Source organism: Acinonyx jubatus, chromosome C1, assembly GCF_027475565.1.
Source record: "Acinonyx jubatus isolate Ajub_Pintada_27869175 chromosome C1, VMU_Ajub_asm_v1.0, whole genome shotgun sequence".
Lineage (NCBI taxonomy): Eukaryota > Metazoa > Chordata > Mammalia > Carnivora > Felidae > Acinonyx > Acinonyx jubatus.
In genome coordinates this window covers 79435908-79463373 of record NC_069381.1, presented here as the reverse complement: position 1 = coordinate 79463373, position 27466 = coordinate 79435908, and the positions used below count along the sequence as shown (strand labels likewise).

General features: G+C 44.4%; 2 protein-coding genes and 1 pseudogene across 11 annotated transcripts in view; 2 read left to right on the top strand and 1 right to left on the bottom strand.

Annotated features, from left to right (window-relative positions):
• Positions 1 to 382: 382 nt before the first annotated feature.
• CNN3 (calponin 3) lies at positions 383 to 27367 on the top strand. The gene is made up of 7 exons (XM_027058544.2): positions 383 to 678; positions 21364 to 21485; positions 21684 to 21750; positions 22471 to 22608; positions 22973 to 23089; positions 24789 to 24935; positions 26258 to 27367. The coding sequence occupies exons 1-7, from the start codon at positions 622 to 624 to the stop codon at positions 26597 to 26599; spliced, it is 990 nt and encodes a 329-aa protein (XP_026914345.1). The 5' UTR covers positions 383 to 621; the 3' UTR covers positions 26600 to 27367.
• Positions 11773 to 15923, top strand: LOC106968136 (40S ribosomal protein S7-like; annotated as a pseudogene).
• The window catches only part of SLC44A3 (solute carrier family 44 member 3), a 331249-nt gene continuing 320819 nt past the window's right edge, over positions 17037 to 27466 (bottom strand). For 8 of the 10 annotated variants that reach the window (XM_053214492.1, XM_053214501.1, XM_053214500.1 and 5 more), the window contains one exon: positions 24787 to 25985. The gene's annotated coding sequence lies outside the window, so the exon portion shown is untranslated. Of the gene's footprint in view, positions 17860 to 24786; positions 25986 to 27466 lie in introns of those variants that run through there. The other 2 variants (XM_053214493.1, XM_053214494.1) reach the window with 2 other exon arrangements.

The following is a 27466-nucleotide window of genomic DNA, read 5'->3' as shown; positions in this document are numbered from 1 at the left end:
CGGTATCTGGGGCCCCGGGCCGGGAAAGAGACGCTGGTGGGCTTCCCGCCCTGGGCCAGCCCCGAGCGCAGCGGCGGATGCCTGGAAGTTGACGTGCATTCTGGGCCGCTGGGAAGCCCCTAGGCGCCCGAGGGCCGCTGCAGTCCGCCGGCCGGCCTCCGCCCTCGCCGCCCAGCCCCGGCCCGGCAGGGAGGAGGGGCCGCCTCGCCGCGGGTCTCCGTGGCGTGAGGACTAGGGCGGGGGCCCGAGACCCGCGCGGGAGACAGCGCAGCGCCCCTAGCCCTTCGGTTGGCCGACCCGCCCCCTCGTCGGAGAGGCGGGAGGAGGCGGCTCTCCATTGGTCCGGCCCGTCGGCCAATCCCCGAAGGCCCGGGGCAGGAGGCGGGGGCAGTTCGTGGGGGACTCGGGAGCGGAGCGGGAGGCTCTGCGGGACCCAGTCGGACCGAGCCGCCGAGGCACCGCCCGCGCTCCGCCGCCGCGTCTGGGCGTCTCCTGCGCCGCCCAGGGGAGCGAGCTCCGAGCATCTCGCGCTGCGGCCACTCCTCGGGGCCAGGAGCGGGGAAGACGAGTACTAGAAACCCCCAGACCCGAGCGCAGCCTCTTCCCGCCTCCCGAACCACCATGACCCACTTCAACAAGGGCCCTTCCTACGGGCTCTCTGCCGAGGTCAAGAACAAGGTACGCCCGGGCTCTGGTCGGGCGGCCACGCCCAGGGCGAGGGGTGGGAGGCTAGATGCCGCCCGAGGGTCCCTGGGACTGCGGCGGCGCTGGGCCGCTCTTCTCTGCGCGCGGTGGCTGTCCGGCTACGCGGGGAGGAGACGTCGGGGCGGCGCGAGAGTGGCCGCGCGTCTCGGTCCTGGCCCCGGGCTCGAAGCGCCGGTCTCCCAGGCGCGCTCTCCTGGCTTTGTTCAGCGCCGCGAGCCAGGACTGTCGGCGGGCGGTGGGTTCCCGGGCTTCTGGAATCCCGCAGCGCCGGCCTGCAGCTACCGGAGCCGGTCCGTGGCTGCAGGACGCGCCCCTCCGGGAAGGGGGCGCTCCTGCCTGGTCATTCGCCCTTAGGTGGGGCCCATCGGCGCGGCTGGGGACCCGGCAAGCAGCCCCCGCCGTCCTCCCGGGCCTGGGCTGCTGCCGGACCGTGCGTATTCCCTCACCCCAACCCCCCGGCCGAATTCAGCCACAAGCCGAGTCAGGCGGTTACGTGGCCAAACTGGGCCCCCCATTGTTCCTTGCCTCTTCCCGGGGAGGGGGGCCGTTGAGCGGTCCACCGACCCCAGGGACCCCCGGACGCTTCACAGTTTCCGAATTGCGGTGCCTTGAGGCAAATTAACTGCTGCTGCTGCGGAAAACGGAGACAAAGCCTGAGTGCGCCGCTTTGGAAGCGATATCTGCTGTAGTTGAGATTTTTTGTAAAACCGAAGTTTGTAGTACATTAGACTTCAACGGTATCAAGGATATTTTCGTGGGTTGCTTTTGTTTTGGGTATGTTTGCCGAGGCGGGTTGTAGTGTGGAGTGATTTGCGTTTGGAAACTCTCAGCTTTGCCACTGCCTAGCATTAGGAATGCATTGGGCTTATCTTTGGGACTTTTGGTCTGGGAAAGAGATGAGAGGCGTCCCCCCTCCCCAAATCCTCTCCTTCCTCCCTCCCTCCCTCCCTGCATTCCAAGCCCATGACATCAGGGGTTTCTGGGGGGAGAGAGCAGCCAATCGGCGCGGAACTGCGCACAGAACGCTCATTGTCTCCTTTCTGCTGTTCTGGCCAAAGCGCCACAAAGGAGGGCTGCTGTGGTTTAATTCCCATTAACCTCCCGGGAGCCGAAGCATGTCAGGATTGCCACCGCACCGTCCGACCGCTGGTAGAATACGCTGGCATTGTCAAAGCTGCAACATCCCAGTGTTGAGGGTGCACGCGGTGTGGAGTGAATTATATAGAGGCAATGAAGCGCACCGTTGTCAAACCCCAAGGGAGAGTTATAGCTCTTCTCCCCACCGTTACAGCTTGCGCATCCTGATTCAGTTAATAAATTCTGAACAGTCTTTGAGGCAAAGAGTTGATTTTAACCTACGAATCCAACATTGGAACGTTTGGGTTCTTTACTTCGTCTAGTGCGTTGCCCTTATTCGAAAATAGTTTCCTGAACATTGTTTTTAGAGGACAGAGAAATGGTTTGTGTCTGGTTGTTCGGTTCTTTCCAGGGTTTACAAATGGAGCTTTAGGAATCCTTTCAGAGGAATCCGCAAGTCCAAACTGTTGGATGTGATACCCTGGCCTGGCGTGTACACATTAATTTTAATTCGCCCTTGTGATTCTTGGCTGGGGACGGCTGAACGGTTGAGTCTCTACCTTTTGCATTGTAAATGAGGTCCTGATAACTTTGGCAGTGCTTCAAGTGACTTATTTTTCTTGGATGTTCATATCCGTATTAATTTCTTTTTGCTGACTAATGAGGCAGCTTCTGCCCTTTTCCTCCTTTTTATTGAGCAGACTGAAGGAATTGCACACACTGGCTAGATCACTGTAATTGTACATTTTTAAAAACAGTAAAACCTCAGTTTTCAGAGCCTTTGGAAAGTTATAGCTTCGAGTTTCTATAACTGCGGGTTTATTCCTTTAAGCACAAAAGGCATATTTTAACTACCCCATTCATTTATATGGGCCCTTCATACAGTGCCCTTTCATAGGAAGTCTTTTGATCTTAACAGCACAGCAGCCCCTCGAGGTGGGAGGGATTGCTGGGGCTATCCAACATCATTTATAGGTCAGGATGCCAAAGCTCAGAAAGGGTGTGATTTGCTCAAGATCACAGAAGAGAGTTGGAATATTCTAAGAATGTAAACTCTCAAAGTGATATCTTAGTGAAGTAGTTAGGGATATTCTACTACCAGTCACTGTTGTCTGCCCACCCCCCCCCCCACCACTTTTGCTGTCCACCTGTCACTTCTTGACATTGTAATTACTCATCCAATGCTGTTTTCATCTGCTCTGGGCTTGGAAATCAAATATCTATGTTTGGTAAGGCTTTTGTATGAGATACTGCATTTCAGCTGTGGACACAGTGCCAACAGAGGGGTGGGTATATGGAACATGAACTTTGACACTGCTTGGTTTGGACACTTTTTGATTTCTTCCTCTGTTTTCTTTATGTATTGCATAACTGATATGTTGCTTAAATGTAAGGTGTGTTTTTCCCGCCTCTTAAAACTTCATTTAACAAAGTGGAAAAAATACAAACGTCCTCAGGAAGCAGTGTGGAACAGACCTTGGATTCAAGCAGACATGGGTTCTAGTTCTCCCTCTGTCACTCTGCCTTGTATGATGTTGGGCAAGTTCATGGATATATCTCTGTCCCAGTTTCCTAATCAGTAAAATGGGGGAAATAATAGTTACCAACCCTAAACACTACGGTGAGATGTGTCTGCTTGTAGTACGTACTCGGTGACTATGTTGTAGCTATTAGTTCTTAGTAATTGAAAATTAGTATCGAAATTCTATTTCTTAGACTTGTCACTGACTCTGTAAGTATTCCATTTCTATTAAATAAGCCTTTGGTCTTCTTATACTCCAGCTGTGAAAGCAGTTCGTCAATGAATTGAGGAAATCTTTGATCTTAAGTACTTTTAATTAGTAAAAGTGCAGGGGAAAAATCTGTAAACTTAAGATATTTATTTGACAAGATGATAGATAATACATGGCAAAACATATCAGACTTACTTTTTTTTTTAATGGCAAAAGTTTGAAAACAGCCTAAAAAAGTAGAATCTTTCAGCATGGACTGTGAACTGCATCTTTAAACAACAAAAGGGTCAATAACTTGCAATCTGCAAAGATCTTAATAGAATAGTAGGGTCAGGGATAATACAGATAACACGGAAGCTGGTGTAGATAATTCTGTGGGATATGGAAACACTCATAAAGTAGTAAGGTCCTGAAAAGAAAGAAACAGAAAGAAAGAAATAGGAAGAAAGAACGGAGTAAGGTTGAGCCAGACCCCCCACTGCATTTTGGGGACCAAAATGAAAAGGAAAACAGTTTTGTGCCTTTTAAGCTGTGAGAAAACATGACGGGTCCTTAAGGAAAGCACAGCATTTCCTGACGCTTGGCTCTGAACAAGATGTTGGAGCCAGTAGACCTTGTAAAGTTGAGGATGCAGGGAAGCATACCCTCCCTGGGCTCACAGCAAATGCTGTGGGGAGCTTATAGGTCCCAGGGAAGGTGGAGGAAATCAGTTGTGGAGGGAGTGGGTGGAGCTGAAATTACCTCCGTATCTTTGAGGGGGTTGTCTCTCTGAAATATTAAGAAGAATGGGAACTGGAATGAGCGTTCTCACAGTTTTCTCACCTGGAATGTATGGTTTGAGCAAAATAGCTTCTTGCGGAATCTTCTTGGTTGCAACAATGGTAGCCCTCAACGGTTAAAAATCATGTTGGAAGACTTACTACTAAAATTGTAAGTCACTGAAGAGTAAGTTAAACAATCATATAGTAACAAATAGGACCAAATGTCCCGCGAGGCCTGCCAGCCAGCCTGCCTTTGGACAAGCAGTTGCTCTAAGAGTGTTCCTGATCACATTAACCCCAGGTGATTGTGGACTCCAGCCGCAAATTGCACCCTAAGGTGGTCTGCCTGGTAGAGCACCGGAATCATGGTAAAAACGTAGCTGGGTCTAGCTTTAGTTTGTTGTTGTTCCACAACCAACGTAGGGCTTGAACTCACAACCCTGAGATCAAGAGTCGCATGCTCTATTGACTGAGCCAGCCAGGCGTCCCCAGACATAGGCTTTTAATTCAAAGCTTTTCTTTACCGTCTCTTTCCACCAGCCATAGGGGTTCCAGTCTTATTCATTGATGAGCTACGTCAAGATCTGTATTTCAGAATACAACTTGGGATATAGTTGATGCCTGATAAGTATTTGTTGATTTAATGAATTTATCCATCAGGAGTAGATTTTACCATCTTTAAAATTGGAAGTTAACCCTATTATTCTTCGCAATAGAATTCTGTAGTGCAGTGTGATAATTTGGAAGGACAAGGTGATTTTCACAGATTGCTTTTCTTCAGTTTGTTTTATTAATGTTACACTGGAAAACTTATTAGCAAGATAATTCTTGTGCTTTTACTGAGGCTCTTTCTTAGACTCCCAGATTAGGGAGGAACAGTAGAAGGCCCCTCTGTAAGGCTCTGTGGGATACCTGCATCTCCCAAAGACCACCTGCAAAGTGGACACTCAGCGGATCTGGCCTCCTGGGTGGGAGATGCCATTGTGGTTTACCTGCCCTCTTTTTTTCTCCCCCTCTCTTGACCAAAACAGTTCAAGAAAATACATTTGCTAAATTGAGAAGGGGTACCATGCTTTCTTCTCTAAAATGCTGAGACATATTTACTCTGGAATTTTAATGAAGATCATTATCAAGTTCACTGTGCTGTGACCCACAGCTTTTTACACTCTTTCCTTTGTGGAAATTGTACTATTTGTCTCTATCCACTCCTTTAGATTTCAGAAATAAGCCTGATGGGGTGCCTGGCTGGCTCAGTTGGTGGTAGAACATGTGACTCTTGACTGATCTCAGGGTTGTGAGTTGGAGCCCCATGTTGGGTGTAGAGTTTACGTTAAAAAAAAAAAAAAAAAGCTTGATGAGGAAGATGTCACAAGTACTGTCATCAACCAGAGGTGCATCCTTCCCCCTGTACCGTTTCCCTTCCAGGTTCGGACCATGGGGGTTAGTGAGTATTTTCACCTAAAAGTGTTTTATGAACCGATCACTATTATCTGTGACATTAAAAAAAGAAGAAAATGAAGCGCAATTGGATGGCTTTGGTTTTTTAGCCAATTATACCATTACACCCAGCAGAATGAGAAAATGCTTAACTTACTCTCTCAGTATGACTAGGTGGTGGGAGAGGGCTCATCCTTAGAGGTTTTTGGCAAGTTTCATTTTATTCTAGGCATTAGCCTCCTACAACATATATTCTCTGTGTGTTGCTTCTTCCTAACCCTAAATTCCTGGCCATACTGGGCTTTTAGCTGTTATTCACACATCCTTGTGCTCAGGTTTTTGTTAAGGATTTCTTGAGCCCAGAGTAGATCCTGGTTGTGGGGCCTGAAGCATATGCAGTGTGGGAGGGCGGAACATGTCAATCATTCCCAGAAATACAAAAATACCTGGCAGATTTTATAAAAACATACGACCGTGGGAATCCTTGTGAACTTGAAGATACCTATTTCTTGTTAGTGAGAAAGTAGATTCTCATGCCTAAGACCGTGGACTACGGAGACTGCGTTTGAATCTTGTTTCTGCCCCTTACTCTGCGACTCTGGGCAAGTAACCTGTGTTTCATCTGCAAAATAAGGATATGGAAATACCTGCCTTCATAGGGTTGTTGGGAGAAGTAAAATAGACAGTCCTTGTAAAGTGTTTAGAATCATGCCTGGAACTACAAGCACACATCATGTAAATGTTTGCCATTGTTCCATGTTGCTGGCTGGTTCTCTGCTGGTTACGTTCAGTCCTGTGTTCTACTGAGCTTCTCTTGTTTTCTAGATATTGAGATTATCTCCAAGACTTGGACATTCATTCAGGAATCTGTTTGTATCTGAATGAGGCTTCTGGCAGATAGGGGACCACAATGCCAAACAATACCTCTGGATTTCACTTCTGTGTCCAGAATATGATCTGCCCCTAGAGTCCTTATCCAAGACTCCTTCCCCTGGTAGCCTGTGCTCCCTCTGTGAAATGCCAGGGTTCGAAGCCTGTTCTCATTGTGTCCACATTGCCCCCAGAGCTAGGTGCTTCTCGGAGAGCTCGAGGCTTTGCTTTCTGGCCATGTTATTATTTGGCTCTTTCTTCTTAAGAGATAGATTTCTGTTAAACAAGATAAGATGCCTCTTTCATTTCTTGCTTTCAGATAGGGCTCATATTCCTCCATAGTGCACTGATGAACATATTTACCTCTTTGTGTTTATTCATTTATTTTTAAGATTTTATTTTTTAAGTAATCTCTCCACCCAGCGTGGGCTTCAACTCACAACCTGGAGATCAAGAGTCACATGCTCCACCGCCTGAGCCTGCCCCTACCCCTTTGTGTTTAAATCTTGGTTGCACTGGAGGCCTTCAGTGTCAAATGGTCTTAGGAAGGCTTCGCATAGACCTGTGTGAAGGAAGTCCCAGAAGATGTAGTATTAGTTTTCCCCCATAAGGAAGGGAGGGAACTTCTTCAGCATCTTCCTTCTGCCAACAGGAAGCTTCAGGGTATGAGTGCCATCAGTGGCCTGCAGTGGGCAGGCCAGGGGATTGGAGGCAGGAGTGCAGGGAAAAGAGATCTTTGGGCGTGGAAGGACTCTTTCGGGTGAGACATAACCTAAGCATTTATGGCCATTTTCCTCTCCTCGCTGACACGTTTCCAGGGGATCCTGGCTGTGGAGTGGCTAGACAGGGCTGGCCAGGACTTCGTTGTTTCTCTCCCCTTCCCAAGTTTTTGGATATTGATCTTCCTTCATTATCCCCCGCCTCTCAGCCTGCTTCGTGCTACACAAGGCTCCACAAATGGGAGAGAGAGTGTGTGCTTCATGATCGCAATTTTCCCTCCCTCCTTTTGTTTCACATGGGAGGAAATTGGAGAGAAAATAATCAATACCATGTGTAGTAAGTCTCTCATAATTCAAACATGTGATTCTACTTTGAATGCAAAAATAGCAACAGCAATCATAGTTCTGATAGAGTACAGAAATCATACTTAGGTTCAACGTCATATTGTGAGCTTGTCAGGGTCCTTGGCCTTCGCAGCTAAGCCGGAACTCTGGGGCCGTTCTCGAGAGTTCACGAGAGTTCACGTATGGCCACATCCCTCCCCCTGAATGGGCCCATTCTCTGCTCTGAAGACTGGGAGGCATTTGTCTCTGCTTTTTCCTTACCTTTCTTGAGAGACCTGTATGTTGTAGAAATCCCTCAGCCCCACCTCATCTCGGCCACACATACACACAGGCGTGTGCTTTGCCAGCCAGGCTTTCGTTTTGAATTTTCTTCCCCTCTGGGCTTGATTTTTAAATTTTCTTCTTTTCCATGACTGCTCTGTTGACACCCTTTCCTGCATTCTGTCTTACAGCACCTTCTAAAACATGCCTGTCGTAGGAGGTTCCTTTTTATAGGGGCCCGTGGAGGAGTTAGTGTTTCTCGTCTGAGACATCTCTGCCAAATATCTTCTTATGAACTTTTGAACCACGCTGGCAGCGCCCTTTGAGACTGCTGATTCCCCATGGGCTGGTTTGAATCAACATTTTCTCGAACTCTGCAGCATGTTCATGGTGCATCAGTCTGATGCGGTGATGGTGGTAGAGGTTGCTTCTGGATGCCCTCTCCTCCTCCGGGAGTGGAAAGGACTTCATGTGAAGCCGCAGAGGCCCAGCCTGCTGCCTAACCCTCCTCTGGCTGGCTGGCAGCACAGCCCTCTGCCAAAGGCTCAGTGTGCAGCGTAGACACTTCCTGTTGGGCTGGTTCAGGGGGGTGGGGGTGGGAGAACATTAGTGGAGGAGAAGACGTAGGCTTTGGGGCCAGACCTGGGTCCAAATCCCCGCTGAGCCCATGACTTTTGGACAAGTGATCTCTGTATGGACACAGTGCATCTACCTTGGGGCGCCATCTTCCTTGCCTGTGAGAACCTCTTCTCTTTTTCTGTTCTGATTTTGTGACTGAAATATTTGTTGTGAAGAGTGCAGACAGTGAAGTAGTGAAAGTATCCTGTATCCCTTACCCCCCACCCAACCACTGGTGCAACTTTGGATATCATTCGACCATTTTAGAACTGAATTGTAGTCTTTTGTAGAGATTCTGGTTATTTATTCATTACCTCCCTTCTGGTGGATATTTCCTTAAAAAGTGCTTGTGTAGAAAAGCGCATAACTGTTGACCTAATACATAAAAGTGTTATAGGTAGTACCAGATGACACTCTAAAAAAAATTAGTTTATCCTTCCCACCAAAGGTAGGAAAGAGAAGGTGATTCTCCTCTTGGTAGTAAACCAAAATGATATCAGAGCAGGCTTGTCAAAATTCAAGTCACTTGTTTTAGTTCATTATTATCAAGTCACGGGTCACTGACATCTGTTGACGCCTACTGTCTCAGTCACCCCGCCACTCAGGTGTGAGTTGGCAGCAGAGTGAGGTGGGGGCATCGCTTTTACAAATTATTTGATGATACGTAGTTTTTAAAATAGAAAGTCTAGGCAGCATCAAGATGATTTCTTATCAAAATGGCTATCAAATAGTGTCAAGTGATTGTTCCATATGATGTTCTGAGTTTGAAGGAGGAAATCTTGATGGTATCTGGACAGGAGTGGCCAGCAAAGCACACATAGAAGGGTAAGGGTTGACATTTATTGACTTCTTCATGATTAACGTGAATTAAATCCTTGATTCTTCCCAACAACTCTCCGATGTTAAGTGCTATTAATGATCTCTGGTCTACAGGTGAGGAGGTCCCAGCACAGTAGAGCTGGGATTTCAACCAGAGCATTTAGTTGCCAGAGCCCATGCTCTTAACTGTTTTAATCAGAAGCCAGAACTCGGGAGAACTTGCATCTTTCAAGGTGAAGAGGAGAAGGCAGACCAGAGAGGGAAGCTCTAGGATGAAGTTCTTTAACAAGCGGCCACAGGGAGGGGGATTGGAGGGGCTTTCCGGAGTGCTGCAGAAACAGGCCACTGGAGTTGGCTACTGAGGGGTCACTGGTGACCTTCTGAGAGATGGTCTTCCATAGAGGAAATTTCCAGAGATGTTAGGAAGAAGTACTAAGTGAGGAAATGGAGAGGTTTGTCATGAAATGAAAGAGAAAACAGGACGGTGTTTGTAGCCGGCAGCAGGTTTAATCAAAGATTGGGACACCTGGGTGGCTTAGTCGGTAGAGCAGGAGACTGATCTCGCGGTTGTTAGTTCGAGCCCCTCATTGGATGGAGATAATACTTAACAAAAAAAAAAAGTGATGAGTGCTTGTCCTGATGAGCATAGCATAATGTATAGAGAAATAGGATCACTGTGCTGTATACCTGAAACTACGTAACACTGTGTGTCAACTGCATTCAAAAAAGGGGGGGAAAAGGCACCTTTTCAGACAACATAGGGGGTGGTGTGTGCCCACTGATGGACCAAATAAGGGGAAGGCCTTGGTGTGCACTTTGAGTGGCACCAAAGCACTAGAAGGAAGAAGGTTCACTGTGAAAAGCTGGGAAGGAGCAAGAAAGAGGACCTGGAAACAACTGAGGTGGGTGAGACCTCTCCTCCTCCTTACCATCGTTGTGTTCCCCTCCTCACGTGAAATCAGGGTGTTCTTTGCTCCTGGCCTTGTTTTCCCGGAGCCACTGGGGTCTGATGGTGCAGGCAGCAGCAGTGGGAGGGGACCGGCCAGGCTGACGCCTGCCTGTGGAATATACTGTTGATTCAGCTGCCGCTCTCTGCTGAGTCCTGCTGAGGCCCCTTTGCAGCCTGTGTACTGCTCTCTGTCCTCATTCCCTGGGCCCTTCATCTGGAAGGGATGCAAAGTTGGGTTTATTTTGTTTTTGTGCCTGGATGTCTATAGCAAGCCTTTATTACATAGTCTCCAAGAGGCTTTTTTTTTTTTTTTTTTTTTCTCCAAGAGACTTTTGCACAGCACGCTGATGGGGGATCCAGAGCTTCCAGAGGAACTTATTTTCCCTTGTTCCCTGCTCTCAGATAGCATTAGGTTGGGTAAAATGTGCAGTTGGCTTTATTGTTGAGATGTGGAGGGCGCCGTGTGACCTCATCACGGGGTCTTCTTGGGCTTCAGGACTGGAAAAGGGAGCCATGTGGAAACGTATTTTTTTAAGGAATTCTGTCAGTCTTGTAACTTTTTCCTTCTTTGTTGCAGTGTATAAGAAGCCTGGGCCATAGTTTGCATCTGTCCCGTCTTTGGTGGCAGTTGTGTAGGACTTGGTGTCATGAAGGTGTTTGAACCTTATTTTTGACTTCATCTTTTTTCACACTCCCCATTAAAGCAAATCAAACCAAAAACCTTTTTACTTAGTGTCTCAACAAGTTGGGTATCCTATATCTTCATATGCTATTTCATGATGTAGGTCATACAATTTTTTAAAAAGAGAAAATGTGAAATCCCATCCTGCTTTTTTAATGGAAATTTCATACCTAATTTTCACTGCGAAGAAAAAGGCCCTGGTATCTTGCACAGTTAATATATCCTTAAGACTCCTGTGAAACCTCACTAGCAGCATCTAGCCTGTGTCTAAAGTGAGGTATTTCAACTCTGTTCTTCACCGGTTGTGTAAAGCCAGGTCTCTCAAAGGGACAGACTCCGCTGTGGTTAGAAAAGGCATTCAAGATCTGAGACCTAGAACTGGGCCCCCAGCAGGAGCTCCTGATGTACTGAGGGCTGACCAGAAGGCTGGGGTCTTGCTCCTCCTTGGCCTTCTTTCTGCCCATGGCCCAACAGTAGCTCAGAGTAAGGGGGCAGTGTGTGTTTGACTCACTTTTGGGGTGGACAGCTGGGAGCACTTCGATGAATGTGGTCAGCGATCTGGGAGCAGGGAGCATTTCCCAGGTTGGTAGAGATGAGTTCCGTGTAAATACAATGTACACTCAGGGCTTTGGAGGTGGATTTCATGCCTCCTCAGGTCACAAGGCCCGTCCTACTAAGCAGACTTGCTGTATAGTTGATGAGGAGTGAGTATACATTCTAAAGCTATGGAAGGAAGAGTTGCTGCCTTGATGCCCCTTGTAATGAGAGAAACCAAGGACAACGTTTCAGTGCCGACCATGTGGCTGACTCACAAGTTATTCAGGAGGCACCTAGGTGCCTGCTGAGGACACCAGTACCTGAAGATGTAGATGGCAGTAAAAATGGCAGATGGCTGCAAGTCTGATGAGCGATGAGTGAGGCGGACCCTCAAATATCCTAGAGGTGAGGTGAAGGAAGCAGAGTGTTCAAGAGCATCTCTGTTTTCATCTCTTTGACCTGAGGGGCTTCTGTGACAGTCCCCTTTCAGCAGGATTTCTACAGCAACGTCAAATTCAAGACCCAGCCAGCCTCCTTCCGAAGCAAGAGAATGTTCTCCAGCAGGTTTTCTTGGGGGTCTCCTTCCCCCTATGCTTCGCTGGCACTCACGTGCTCTCCATCCTTACATGCTGATTGTATGTCTCCTTAGAATTGCCACATACTTGTCTTGGGTCTGCCTGCATTGTGGCATTCAGAACAGATTGACTTCCTCTTCTACAGGACTTTCATCTAAATATTCAGATGGTACTAGCCTGTTTCTTCTCCTGCCCCCAAAGTCCCTTCTAGGTTATGTATAGCCATTCCTGGCGAACAGTCTCTCATTATAGGCTGTGTATGATTTTTCTGATCTTGTCCCCATTCAGTTTGCCCCTTCTAGAAACTGTTGCCCATTTGTCAGTGTCCCCTTCTAGGCTGCAGCACTCAGAATTCATCACGGTAATGCCACAGATATGGTTTAACCTACCAAAGTCCAGTGGGATTATTAACTAACTCCTTTGTTTGACTACAAAGCACTGAGTCATTCTGTTTTGATCACTGTAATGAGGTAGATGAGGCACCTCCATGTCAAAGGATTCCAGTCCTTGCTTGGCAAGTTGGTTTTCCCTCTTTATAAAGTAAGGGCGATGATAATTGCATAAGGTTTTCTAGTTTACATGCTCCTCTCACACCTGTTTTATTTAAGCAATCCTTTCCTTGGCTACCTCATAGAGCTGTTATTATCAAGCAAATGACACAGGCAATAGTATTTTATAAAGAATTGTATACCTGTGCAGACCGAGAGAGTGTTAGCTTTTTTTAGACAGAGTTGTTTAGCTTATTGAGTATGCATGACGAGTTCTAGAACTTTGGTGCAGGATTTTACATATACCTGGAATAATTTATTAAGCTAGGATGTTCTGAATCTGAACTGTGTTTCTTTTGAGCTATTCCTAATTTAATTTTCTATCCGTTTGATAAGTATGTCCAATAGTTTCCAGATTGCCAATTGTTAATTTGTTACCAAGACAGAAGAGAACAGATCTAAATCTAAGCCTCAAGGTACGTATCACTGGAAGCTCCTCCTACCTTGACGTAGATCAGCACAGCGGGCATGGTTGTTGCTTCTGACCAGGCCCTACTTCTAGAGTTACTAAACTGGACCTAAGGAGTGCCATGGACATAGGGACTTTTATGAGAAAGTAAAACAAATATGTCCCTAGTGGTCCATCTAAGATTACTAGATTGGTAGATCAAGGAGATGTGGCGCCTGTAAAAACCAGCAGTATTCAAATGCAGATGTCTTTCCGAAACAAGATAGATCTTTAAATCTGTGGCATTTCTCTAGTTGGGTACTACTACCAATGGATGAAAAATCATTTGTTGAATACCTAGTTTGCGCTAGGCATGGGCTCTAGGGGTACAAAATGACTAAAGCCTGTCTTGTCCCCAAGGAGAGTACAGGCATGTTAGATGTGTCTTGCATAGGTATGCTGGCTCCTGGTAATGGATGACTTTCTCTACCCACCTCTGCCCAGGTACCTGCACACTTCTCTCCAGGAGTCCACTCTAGCATGACAGCCAGGCTCTTCAGCCTATAGTAGAGAGGTCCTTGCCTTTCAGGTGGGGGTCAGGAAGCAGCGGGCCCTCATGCAGGTTCCTGTTCTTTTGTTTGCCAGGGCATCTCACATCAGTGAGCTGTTTAATCCATGCATCTTTGTTCATCGTTCTTTCTGAGTCTGGATTCTTCTGGGAATCCAGCCTCTGTGCTCACTCCCACCTTGTTTAATTGAAATTTCAAAGTCCAACTTTTAACTATGTATATTCTAAATTGTATATTCTAAACTGAAGGTCTTTTTCTAGTTAGAGAAGGCAAAGTTGACATTCTGTTTTTTCTGCATTTTCTTATTTATTAGTTATGCGGTTTGCTTTATGCATTGGACTAACTCCTCTTAGGGCATTTTAAAAACTTTGTCAGTTTCATAGTATTGGTACATTGAGCCATAATATCTTTGCATTTATCTGACTATACGTATTCGGAGAGAAAAAGTTGTGCTGGTGCCGTATGCTGACATGTTGATCTGAAGGTCCAGCTGTACCTCTGAGAAAAGGGCCTGGCTTTACAATGCATTTAGGCTCTTCCTGGGCCAGCGCTCTCACCAAGGAGAAGGCCATGTTCAGTTTGAGCATGAAGATCATGAGGCCCAATGACAAGAAGCTGGACAGCTTCATGTCCGGCATATACCAGGCTCTCCTCAAGCTGGGGATGAACTCGGACCTCAAAGGCCAGCTAAAGGAGCTGAATATAACAGCAGCCAAGGAAACTGGAGTTGGTGGTGGTCCAAAAGCTATTATCATCTTTATTCCCGTTCCTCAACTGAAATCTTTCCAGAAAATCCAAGTCCGGCTCATCTGTGAATTGGAGAAAAAGTTCAGTGGGAAGCATGTTGTCTTTATTGCTCAGAGGAGAATTCTGCCTCGGCCAACTCAAAAAAGCCATACAGAAAATAAGCAAATGTGTCAGGAGCTGCACTTTGACAGGCGTGCACGACGCGATCCTGGAGGACTTGGTTTTCCCAAGCAAAATTGTGGGCAAGAGAATCCACGTGAAACTGGATGGCAGCCAGGTTATAAAGGTTCATTTGGCTAAAGCACAGCAGAACAATGGGGAGCACAGGGTTGAAACTTTCTCTGGCATCTATCGGAAGCTCACTGGCAAGGATGTTCACTTTGAGTTCCCAGAGTTTCTGTCGTAAACAAATATGATTAAAAAAAAATGCTGTTAGGTGTCCCTCTTGTTTACCTGAGGCAGATCTGGTTTTCCATAGCCCTGGAATATACTCATTTGCCATCAGATCTTTAGCACAGTTCAGACCGTGGAAGGAGTCTCAGATTCTATAGTGACCTTGAGGAAGGCATGCAATCTACCTTGACCATATCCCAAACGTAAAAGTGATTTTTTTCTCTAGAATTCCCACCTCTATCACCCTTAAGATATAAATCTGTTTTAGGGCGCCTGGATGGCTCGGTCAGTTGAGCAGCCAACTTCAGCTCAGGTCATGGTCTCGCAGTTTGTGAGTTCAAGCCCCGCACCAGGCTCTGTGCTGACAGCTCAGAGCGTGGAGCCAGTTTTGGATTTTGTGTCTCCCTCTCTCTCTCTACCCCTCCCCTACTCACGCTCTGTCTGTCTCTCTCAAAAATAAACATTAAAAAAATTTTTTTAAAGATATAAATCTGTTTTTCAAAAAGTAGTTACTTTATCCTTTTCATCAGCAATAATCTGAAAAAGAACGAGAATTGGGGATGCAGCGACATGCAGGAGTGGGCATGCTGATGAGTGGCAAAGGGCAGTATCCCAGATGAGTCCCAGTGGAACTTTTTGAATCATAGACAATAAAGCGAACAGTTTGTAGTGGGGTTCAGTTAATAGTTTGTAATTTCTGTGCTCAAGCCGCTAAAAAAGGAGAGCATTAACTCTGATGTGTCAGGCATTGAGATGGGCTCTTCTTTACCTGTGGAGCAGGCTTCATTCTCACAATGGTCCTGGGAGGAAGACGACCTCCCTCACCAGGGTTAAGTTATTTACTTAGGTCGCACTAGAATTGGGAACACAGTTTTAGGAAGTTTTAAAAGTTTGATTTCAAGACATGTGATCTTTAGCTTGTTGTATCCACAATGTGAATACTTTAAAAATTTGCCAAGGGTGGGGAAGGTTAAGGTAGGTAAAAAAAAAATGTTAAAGCCTCTTCATTGTCTTCATGAGGTATCAAGAATGGCAGATGCTGGGGGTGCCTGTGGCTCATTGGATTAAGCATTAGATTGTTAGCTCAGCTCAGGTCTTGATCTCAGGGTCATGAGCTCAAGCCCCGTGTTGGGGTGTGCACTGGGCATGAAGGATATCTAGATATCTAGATAGATAGATAAAAAGAAAGAAATATATTTTTATATAGCAGGTGATAAAGAAGGGAAGAGGCATCGTGGTATTTCAGGTGGAAATCTATTTGGTAGTCCCAGGGGGTTCTGTTCTTTAAGGTTTTATTTTTAAGTAACCTCTACACACAACATGGAGCTCAAAACCACAACTCCGAGATTAAGAGTCATATGCTTCAGGCATATGCCAGCCAGGCATCTTTTCTTTATTTTAAACATCCCTTTTCTGATTACAGTTTTCTTTGGAAGGGTGTTAACACTGTATTTAATAGGTATTTGTCTCTTTCCACTAGAATGTAAGCTTTTCAGGCGGAGACTTTGCCTTTGAACCTAACTGGAATGTAGTAGCCACTTGAATAATGGACGGAAGGAAGGAGTAATGGAGAAGGACGTTGGAGGAAGAATCCATGAGGCACAGGAACTCTTGGAACTGAGGGACGCTGCATTGAATAGGATCGTACTTAGAGGGTTTGGGGTAATGCTGGGTTACCTTGGTGGTGTGAGACAGGGAGCCTAGTGATCTGGAATTGCCCACCTCCAGGTTTTACCAAGCACTGTGAGAAGAATGTATTGTGAGGAGTGCATGGGAAAGACACATCTTCATTCTTTCAAAGATTCTAGAACATCCCTGGGTGTAAGCGGGGCCATCCGACAGTTCTTGTTATATATATAATCACTGCCCCTCACACGGGTGCACCCCCAGCTTCTTACTAAATTGCACTTTGGCTGAATGCTCCCTGCTTACACTGAGAAGCACCATAAAACAGTGCATAAAACAGTGCACTTTGGGGTCACTTGTTGAGATGGTTTTGAAGCTCCGTTTCCCTCATTGCTCCGAATCCCCTTTTAGGGATTTTGTCGGGGAACTTCTCAGAACTCCTTGCTTGGCTGGGAGGGCTTGGCTATTGGCAATGAGCAGGCTTTCGTCTGATCTAGTGTCTGTCTCCCTTTACTGTTGAGGCGTCGGCCCTTGGGTCTTGTTCTTGTGAAGGGAGATGTAGTGTTATTTTATACTTGATTCGCCCTAATGTATGTGTGCACATGGCAGAAGTGGCCGACAGACAGGTGCTCACCTCTGGGAAGGGAGGAGGATTTGGCAGGGGGAGGGGAGGGAGGTGAAGAGAAACCTGTGCATTTTTACTGTCTCCATGCTCCTCAACCTTTTTTCCATCACTGCTTCCCCAAAGAAAGTTTTTAGATGTTTTTCCTAATTACCTCTTGACTCCCACCAGATTTAATACAAAGGGATAGAGTTTGTTGGGGAGGGTCACAGGTTACCGTAAGGTCTACGGTTGTTTTCACTCCCACCACAAGAACCCACTGTCGTCCCTTTGCGGGGCCGTGTTACCCCATTGAAAATGCACACTCTGCATGCTTCTGCACTGTTTATTTATTATTATTCTTTTTTTAAACAAGTGTTATTTTAGAGATCCAGGAGAAAGGTCATACAGCTAGAAAGGATTGAGCTGCCCTTAAACCAGAGGGTGACTCCACACTGGTTGCTCTTAGCTCTGAGGAGCGAGCCCAGGGAAGAGCAGAAGGCTGAAGCCACCTGGGCCTGAGCGGCAGCCCCAGCACAAGAGGAAGTGGGGGTGGGCAACCGAAGATACCAGGGGGGTGGCAGCAGGACTGGCAGAGCTCTGACTGGCCAGGAGGATGACTGGCAGGAGGTTTCTCTTCACCTCCAGCCCAGATGCCCCAGAGGCTTTTCTGTCTTCATTTTCTTCAACTTTGATTGTGTTTGGCAAGGGGAATGTTGGTGAGCTTTAGTTAGGAGCCTGCAGCGGGGGTTCTCCAGTGATGGTACCAAAGTTGTCCGGACGTGCACCTCCCCGGGAGAGGGGTCAGGAGGCAGGGCTCTGGGAAACGCTGCTGTGCACTTGAGGGACCCAGGCAGAAGGTCTGTGAAAGTAGCTTGGGAAGATCAAATCAAATAAATCTTGAAGAAGAGTAAAGAAAATGATGTTTATAAATAACTCAGGAGAGTGATTTTTTAAAATTATTTTATTATTTCAGAGAGAGAGAACATAACTAGGGGAGAGGGGCAGAGAGAGAGAGAGAATATCAATCTCCAGCAGGCTCCACACTCAGCGTGAAGCCCAACACGAGGCTCAATCCCATGACCCTAGGATCACGACCTGAGCCAGAATCAAGAGTTAGACGCTCAACCGACTGAGCTCCCCAGGCCCCCCAGAAGAGTCATTTTTAAACAAATCAGAGTGACATTTCCATGATGTATTAATGAAGTGAGATTAAGTAATCTTTTAAGCTAGTTTTCTTGTCAGCATTTTCTGCCTGATGTTCAGAAATTAAAGCTTTTTTAGATAGAAATAGTGAATAAGTATTACTGGCCAGACCTTACTTTTTATTTTTAATTGCTCTCAGTCCCTTGATTTTACAAGTTGTGTATATAAAACAGTTAAAAAAATATCCTCTGTAATTAAAGAATATAACCATATTTGCTTGGGTTGTGTTCTGATACACTTTTAAAGGAAGCACTTCTGATTTCTGTGTCCTGTGGAACAGTGCTGCAGGCCGGGAGCTAAAAGAAAATTTGAAATAGATTTTTTTTTTCCTGGATGATTTCATAGGAATTTTTTTTTCTTCTTAAACTCACAAGTACATATTCTGAAATTCTGAATTCTATTTAGCTGGGCTGTCCGCAGAAAGCTCACTTATTTAAAAAAGTGGTATTTGAGTAGAAAAATCCTTGCTGCTCCTTTACTTACAGTAAAATCCTAGGCCAGGAGCAACAGTTACAGGATGGGGATGCATTCCTACTTTTCATCTTTAGATTAGCACTTGGGGTCTTGAGCTTTGCCTGGATGTGCTTATGAATTTTTTTCGTGCATGTGCTATTACATTAAGTCTGGAGACGGAGTCGGCCGTCCAGAGAGCTCCAGCTTGCAACTCGTCAGTGGTGGAGTCAGGGCTTGAACCCTGACTAATTCCAGCTAATTCCAGTCCTTGATTTTTCTCTCCTCACTCCCTTGATGAGAACAGTCCACAGGGAAGATGAATTTCTCTCTGGCTTTTCTGCTAGGATATTTCAAGTTAGATCACTTTGTGGTTTGGGGCATGGCATTGAATCTGTCAGACACATTTGCATAAAGGAAACATAAATATGCTTTTAGGGGTTTTTTTGTTGTTGAATAAAAATTTGTCTCATTGGGGCTCATCCCCCCCCTCCAAAACACCCCCAGCCCCTCCAGCGTTACTTACATTTTTACGTTTGGAAAAATTAAGAGAATGAATTTCCCTCTAATTTTTGCTGGTTGGCCAAACTGTGTAGACAATTTAGAATGGAAAGAGACCTAGTGAGCTCATTGGATTCAGCCTTCTTTCTGTGTAGACAGGAAATGGATCAGAAGCTAGATGGATTGACTGTGAACTAGGGCCCGTAGCAAGATGCGTGGAGCCAGCTCAGAGCCCTGGCCGCACCCCTCCCACCCTAGCCTACCAGGTTTGTCTTCAGATTCATTGAAATGCAACTCCTAGTTGAGTGTTTTGCTTTTGAAAAAAAATTCAACTGGGAGATTGTTTTCCACAGCTAACACTTACGGAGTGCTGGTTTTTCCTTTTCTTCTTTGCTGGTCCCTTTCCAGCCATACCACACACACCCCACCCCGCCCACATTTCTGGCTTTTTTTTCTAGTCACCTAGAACCAAAATCTAGTGTGAAAATCTTAAATTTTTTTCTGTCAAATTATTTACTGCATTTTCTAGAGGTGCCATTTATCTAAATAGATATGTCCCCTATGTTGGGGGAGATACATTCATTATGTAAGAATACGTATCTGAGGTGTAATAGGAGTAATGCCTCCTTCCTGCTCACCAGAGGTGAATGTGTCCCGTTGGCAACACCTTCCATCATCACTGCCTCCTTCTTTCCTGTTCCCACATCCAGTAACCCAGACTGGCAGGAAATCAAATAAATGTGGCGTTTTTTTTGGGGGGGGGATGGAAGTACCAGAGGGCAGGCAGTTAACACACATTGTGTACTAGCTTTATATTGTGCCTGACCTGTCTTTTATAAACTAACCTCCAGGCCAAAATTTGATCCAGGACACCTTGCACAGCATTAGTTAACATGAAAATGTAAACTCATTGAATTTGCATTTAGAATTCTGGCTAAGTAAATCCTCAGATCAAGGACTGCTTCTCTCTAAATGATACAGTAATGAGTGGAATCCAATGATTCTGCCCTCCACAGTGAAGACGGTGAATCAGAAACCCTGCCCGGCCGCTTGGTGGTGAGGGTTCGGGAGAGGGTTCCCTGTGGAACTAGAACTTGAGGGCCCTCTCCACAACAAACTATTCATTTCAGTAATGAAACCTAATCATGTTTTATGGAAGCAAATGTTTCTGTGTTCATTTCCGTTTCCATAGATGCTGCAACAGTCAGTTACAAGCTCATCATCTCTCCATCCCCCTGGGCATGATCTGCGTGTTGCTGGCATTTCACCTGTGTGAGAAGAAAAATGACACATAATCTCTTCTTTCCAGCTGTGTTCTTCTTAATTGGTTGACTGACCTCTTTAATATTCCTAGGACAAGGAATAGCTTGAGAACTGGTTTTTAATAATATTTTGTGTAAATTTTATTTTTTTTTAAATTGAGGTTTCTGGTCTTATTATGAAGAGATCTTTGAAAATCTGTGTGTAGTAGGTTTTAGCGTGTATAATAGTATAGGATCTATGTTTGTAAATTGCCTTTATCATAGAATTCTGTTAAGTAAGGAATTTTTCTTTTAGTTGTATTAAATGTTTGGAAGTCAGGTAGTATGCTAGGTACACTAAGAGTCTAGAAGTGACTCCTGTGAGTTTATAGGATATAGACTACATAAACAGAGCTTCTTAGTGTAAGTTGTACTTACAGTACAACGGTCAGTACCAAGGAGTGCGTGCATGTGTGTGCACATGCACATAGTGTGCATTTGGCTGAATAGAGGCGTAGAAACACCAGAACCCTGCAAGCAGCAAAACTATTGGCCGAGATGCGTTGGCAGGTTAAGACACTGTGTAAAATAGGTGCATGTGTCAGAATCCTGCCATTCTCTTTTTTGGGAATTTGGTGTTTAATGACTTAATCTTTGAAATTTAATATGACGACTGCCATACTGTAATATGCTATTAACTCTTGTCACTTCCTGTGTGTCATGAGTGGAAATCTGTCTTGTTTTGATCCATAGTTTCTCCTTCTCAATCCCAGCTTCTCTCCCTGTACTGTTCAAATTTTCTCTAAGAACCACCTTAACCAAAATTTTTTATTAGTTACTGAAGCTGTAATAGTTGGTTAGGTTTGCCAGTGAATTCCAATGAGTGTAATTTACTGCATGTCACAGTTGTGGTATTAATGGATAAGAAAAGTAGAGCAAGCTGAAGTCAGCAGTTTTTGATGCTTTAATGAAAATTCTTCCAAAGTTGGTTAACTTGTATTTCAGATCGCTTCCAAGTATGATCATCAGGCAGAAGAAGATCTTCGAAACTGGATAGAAGAGGTGACAGGCATGAGCATTGGCACCAACTTTCAGCTGGGCTTAAAAGATGGCATAATCCTCTGCGAGTAAGTTTTGGCCATTTCTGTTCTTCTGGTCCTTTCCACAAGGCTTCCGTGCTGTCCTCCTTTCCAATCCAGGGTGTCAAGCCTTAACATTTCAGAAATGTTTTTAATGCTTTCTTACTGATGTTAAAGGAGCCAACTTTACATTCCAGTCCTTGTTTTCGTATGAACAATAAATGTCACCTGTACTTTACTTTTCAGACTCATAAACAAGCTACAGCCGGGCTCAGTGAAGAAGGTTAATGAGTCCTCGTTAAACTGGCCTCAGGTAAACAGCTGAACCTGCAACCTCTGGTTATTCTTTATGCAGCGAAGATTTGATTAAAGTAGACATCTTAGCAGAAATTAATGCACGTGGCTATATTTTATTTTTTACTCTGCTTCCATAATTACTTAGAATTAGTTCTGTGATTATTAGATCCTTAGCTTAGAAGTTGTATTTAGTCTGTCAACTCTTGGAGAGGATTTGACACAGCTTATACAGAGAAATACAATCTAGACCATATTGATAAACGAGGGAAAAAGCAAGGAGTTTAACAACTAATGGTTGATTGTAGAACACCGTATTAGGCAGTCTTAGTTCACAAATGGGTGTGGTTACATAAAATTGGATATTTTGACTATATATTTTGAGATAATAAATTATTAAGGTGAGTAATCCTGTACCTTTTGACAGAATTTTAGCCCTGGATAGCTCAGACAGAATCACAGAATTCTTAAAACTATCTAAGGAAGATCTTGCCTTCAAAGAACTGAAAAAAAATGACTACGTAAAAATAAAAAGACCATTATGTGACCTACTGTAAAATACTCTTTATTTACTCTTTCCGTTTCCAGACAGAGCTGTGCTTAGTATGTATCTGGTCAAGACTCCTTGCCAAGTAACTTTCTGCCCGCATCTTACAGTAGTCACGAAGGCTTATAATGTTTAGATAATGTGAATGTCAGTGTTCAGCTCCCAAAGTTATATGGCTCTTTTCCTTTATAGTTGGAGAATATTGGCAACTTTATTAAGGCTATTCAAGCTTATGGCATGAAGCCACATGACATATTTGAAGCGAACGATCTTTTTGAGAATGGAAACATGACCCAGGTTCAGACTACACTGGTGGCTCTGGCAGGTCTGGTACGTATATGTCTTTAATGGCTGCTTTTAAAAGTCCCACCGAATTATGTCTTTTCTTTCCCATGGGAGTTCTGGCTAGGCGGGGAGCAGCCTCTGTCTCCTCCATAATTATTAGCTTTATGGAAAGGCTGCTGACATCAGCTGCCTCATATAAGAGAGCTTAATCAGAACACTTAACATTTCAGAGCCACAGGTATTACTGACTGGCCTTAAATATGTTTTTCAACCCCTCAGTTTGAGTATTACCTAGTGAAGCCTTCATCTACGGACAGTAGTGTTTCTTTGTTGTTCCTTCTGTGAAAAACTACTGGCAGAATCTCCACTTCAGTGTTCCTTTTTAGTTAGTGTGCAAATTTCTGTCTAGGCTAAAACAAAAGGATTCCATACAACCATTGACATCGGAGTTAAGTATGCAGAAAAACAAACAAGACGTTTTGATGAAGGAAAATTAAAAGCTGGCCAGAGTGTAATTGGTTTGCAGGTAAGCAACGTGTTACTGCTTGATTCGGTATTGTCAGTTCTCACCATGTAAAGTGTGTCTCTCATAAGTAAGGAATGGATGAGATCCATGCTAATGTAGATTTTGGGGATGGATATGTGGTTTATATAATTTATGTCCATTCAAAGCCCCTGAGACATTGATGATGGTTTCAGAAGAAACCTCAGGCATGCCATCAGACTTGACAATTGTTTCTCTAGGAAATGACTTTTCCTCCCTAATTACATTGTCTTTATTTTTTTAAGAAAACGTGTTTTATAAATTCCTAAATGATACTGACCAAATGAGGCAATTTTATAAAACCTCAATGCCGAAGTCATTTATTTGCACAATACAGCAGCCAAGCACTACTGGAAGTACTTAGTGCAGGTATTTTTTTCCCCTTCGCATCGTTCCCCTGGAGAATGTCACGAAACCACCACTGAGAAGTGTGCCCTCGCGGCCACTGCATCATGTGAGGTGGATTTATTTTTGTACACTACAAAATCGTATCTGGTAAGAAACTGGAAACCTGAAATTCCAAACAGTAGTCAGTTGGTTAAATTATAACCGCACAGAAGGAACCAGAGTAAGGTAAAAATGATACACAAGAATTCAAAGATTAAGGAAAACAAATCAGGTTACAAAATACAATGGTCAGTGCGATCACGATTTTACTTTAAAGATGCACATGCCTATTTTTGAATGTACATGTATTTACATGCATGTGTATTGATAAATATATACACAGGTAGAGAAGATAAAGCCTAGAAGGACACACACAAAGGTTTACAGCTAATATCTGGGTGGTAGGATTGTAATGATTTTTTTTTCCTCCCTTCCTTTTTAAGGAAAAAGACCCATCAGAAATGTGTCCCCAGCTAATAGAACTGGGTATATCGGTTGGCCTTAAAGCCATATTCTCAGTGGAGAAAAGAATTCTTGTTCCTCTGAATTTGGTTGAGTTCACATTCCTCACTCTTTCTCTCCGGTGACATGAGAGTTGGAGGAATAAAATGTGGTCCTTTTCCCATGAAGATGCTGGTGATCTCAATGAGACTTTAAAGAAGCCCTTGTTGAGCTGCCAGAGAAGACACCTGGCATTTGCTGTCACTTTTTATACAAACCCCTGGAGTAGAAAAGCATGCTGCCCAGTCAGAGTGCCTCTGTCCCTTTAAGTGGCTGATGCAGTACCTCTTAATTTGGTTATGTGTGCTGTATAGACAGTAGGGAGAAGAGGAGCAGGGGTAATTATTCATAATTCTGCCCTCTAAAACCTTGTTTGAGATTTTTCTTTTTAAAGTGAGCACCTTGGGGGCGCCTGGGTGGCTCAGTCGGTTGAGCGTCCGACTTCGGCTCAGGTCATGATCCCATGGTCTGTGAGTTCGAGCCCCGCATTGGGCTCCGTGCTGACAGCTCAGAGCCTGCTTCGGATTCTGTGTCTCCCTCTCTCTCTGACCCTCCCCCGTTCATGCTCCATCTCTCTCTGTGTCAAAAAAATAAATTAAAAAAACGTTAAAATTAAAATAATAAAGTGAGCACCTTGAAAGTTGTGAAAGCATGGAGATTTTGTATCTAGCTAGCCTCAGCACAAAAAGGGACTTGTCAATTGTGCCCCTCTGTCTTTTTAGTAGAACACAAAGTTTTGCTTGTCATATATGGTGGTGACCTGTGATAATCATTGCTAATTTTAACTTCAAAGATGGGAACCAACAAGTGCGCCAGCCAGGCAGGTATGACGGCCTATGGGACCAGGAGGCATCTTTATGATCCCAAAATGCAAACTGACAAACCTTTTGACCAGACCACAATTAGTCTGCAGATGGGCACCAACAAAGGAGCCAGCCAGGTAAGCAGTGCCTTTTTATACTTGGAGCAAAGAGTAGAGAAGGATCATTTAAATTAGCACTTAACTTACTCTCTTTTTAATGTTTAATTTTTAGAGAGGGAGCAAGGCGGGGGGGACATAGGGCTCTGTGCTGACAGCAGGAAGCCTGATGTGGGGCTTGAACTCAGGAACAGTGAGATCATGACCCAAGCTGAAGTTGGATGCTTAACCAACTGAGCCACCCAGGCATCCCACACTTAACTGAGTTCGAAGGACATATTTTTTGTATGGTATAAAGTACATTCCTTCAGGAAAGTTGGTTTTGCTGAGAAAGCAAAAGAATCAGAGGACCTTTCTATAGGAACACAAGTATGGTGTGTTGGCAGTCAGAACAGCTGGTCTTTCCGTCTAACCAGAAGAAAAGAGATACGTTTATTATAGCCAGTTTATTTCTTGCTCCAGATCCAAGTAAATTGCTCCTTCTAATGCCTCTGAAACTTGGTAGGTAAAATGATCTGGTGTTCTAAGGAGGAGTTAGGTGGGGCTCTAGCATGGTGAGAATGCCAGCATTCTAACACCATGCAAGATGGAAGTATTTCCTTGTTAAAAATAGATCAGCCCCTCATAGGGAGGTTCCCATAACCACTGGAGAGCAGGCAGGGCTCACATCCAACAGGAGTGGGGGATAAGGTTTGAAAAAGCTTTCTCCTTGTGACCTAAAGTTGAGATGTCCTGCCACATGTGGCATTGTCTTGTATAGGAGCCATTCAAGTTTCCTTTTTTACCAGTTAAACCTGGACTGTCTGCTTGGCATAAATGGAGAAATGAGTTACTGTACTTGTGGCTGGCTCTTTGAGACTTCAGGCCTTAAGGACTGCTCGGCATAAGTTCTGCTGAATGTGTGATGAGCTTCTGAAATGGATGGCCTGGAGAGTATATGTGGTCATAATAGGTACTCACATGTAACTCTCCAGGGTGCCCACATTACGCTGTGCTTTTTACATTGGTTATGTTGAATCCTCTCCTAAATCCAAAGTAGGTGGTATTTTCTCCATTTTGCATATGAGAAACCTAAAGCCAAAAGTATTAGCTTGTTTAGAGGCCACCTAGCAGTTTTATAGCAGAGCAAGGATTTAAAGGAAGGGCTGACCTAGTTTGAAAGCCAGTGAGTATTGGTACTTAAGAAAGATTCAGCATCAGGACTATTTGGTAAGCTAGCTTTACCCCTGAAATGAAGTTATTATTACATTAGCGTTCACAATGTGAATTTCATAACTTAGAAAATGTTCAGCAGAATAGATTTTAGCTGCTGTTTTAACTTTTATACTATGTTCTAATACCAGGCGGGAATGTTAGCACCAGGTACCAGAAGAGACATCTACGATCAGAAGCTAACATTACAACCGGTGGACAACTCGACAATTTCTCTACAGATGGGAACCAACAAAGTTGCTTCCCAGAAAGGAATGAGTGTGTATGGGCTTGGGCGGCAAGTATATGATCCGAAATACTGTGCCGCTCCCACAGAACCTGTCATTCACAATGGAAGCCAAGGAACGGGAACAAATGGGTCTGAAATTAGTGATAGTGATTATCAGGCAGAATACCCAGATGAATATCATGGAGAGTACCAAGATGACTACCCCAGAGATTACCAATATGGCGACCAAGGCATTGATTATTAGATTTACACAGAGGAGCTCAGTATTTAGCCCGTTTTTATTCAGTGAGAACCAAGCTAGCCTTGAGTAATTTTTATCTTGTCTTCCTAAAACACTATTACGCTTATTGTACCTAAAAGAAATACTGCCTTACGTACATTCCCTTTTCCTTTTTCTGCCTCTTCCCTAAATAGTTCCCTTTTAGTGCTGTAACAGTTAAATCCTACAGCAGAAGCAATAACTCACATATGAAGTAAAAAGGAATACTGTGAAAGGGGAGTACTCTTGTACAGCCGATTCTCTTATTAAAGACCTATGCATTTTTACAATCTACTTACTAGACTGGGATTTTCAAACAATAGGAAGCTTTTTTTTTTTTTTTTTTTTTACAGTTATCTGGTTTCTATGTGGAAGACTAAAGTCATGCTTAGAGCTAAATGTGGTCTTTGCCAACTAAATTTAAGATGCAGCATTTTAGAAATTTACATATCAATGTCTACAGTATTGTTTGCTAACTTTTAAATAAAGTCCTGATCCGTGTGCATTTGTGATTATATGTGTACTCATTCTCTTACCTAAACCGACAAGATCTTTTCAGAGTGGTGTTTCTAAAGGAGCGTGTACAAAATCGGCCTGCAGACAGTTAGGTCTGGGTGGTGTGTGTGCTCTTCCTGTTTGTGCCAATGTATCAATGTAGAGTTGCTGTTTCCTTCAACTGTATTTATTGCTGCATTTCTCAGCATAAACTTATCCCGTTGTATTTTTTATAAATAAATATTTTTTTTGAACATTCATATGAGCCACAGGCTGATTATTTTCTGGCTAGCTACCAGATAGGTGAAGGCAGATTTTGTTTAAAAAGTCCTCTTTCCCAGGTCTTATAAGATACTT

Excerpts from the sequence above, each read along its gene's own strand:
- CNN3 (XM_027058544.2), top strand. The coding sequence starts at position 622 with ATGACCCACTTCAACAAGGGCCCTTCCTACGGGCTCTCTGCCGAGGTC. Across the intron at positions 21,751-22,470 it reads CCTCGTTAAACTGGCCTCAG|TTGGAGAATATTGGCAACTT; the intron begins GTAAACAGCTGA and ends TTTCCTTTATAG. Across the intron at positions 24,936-26,257 it reads CCAACAAAGGAGCCAGCCAG|GCGGGAATGTTAGCACCAGG; the intron begins GTAAGCAGTGCC and ends TTCTAATACCAG.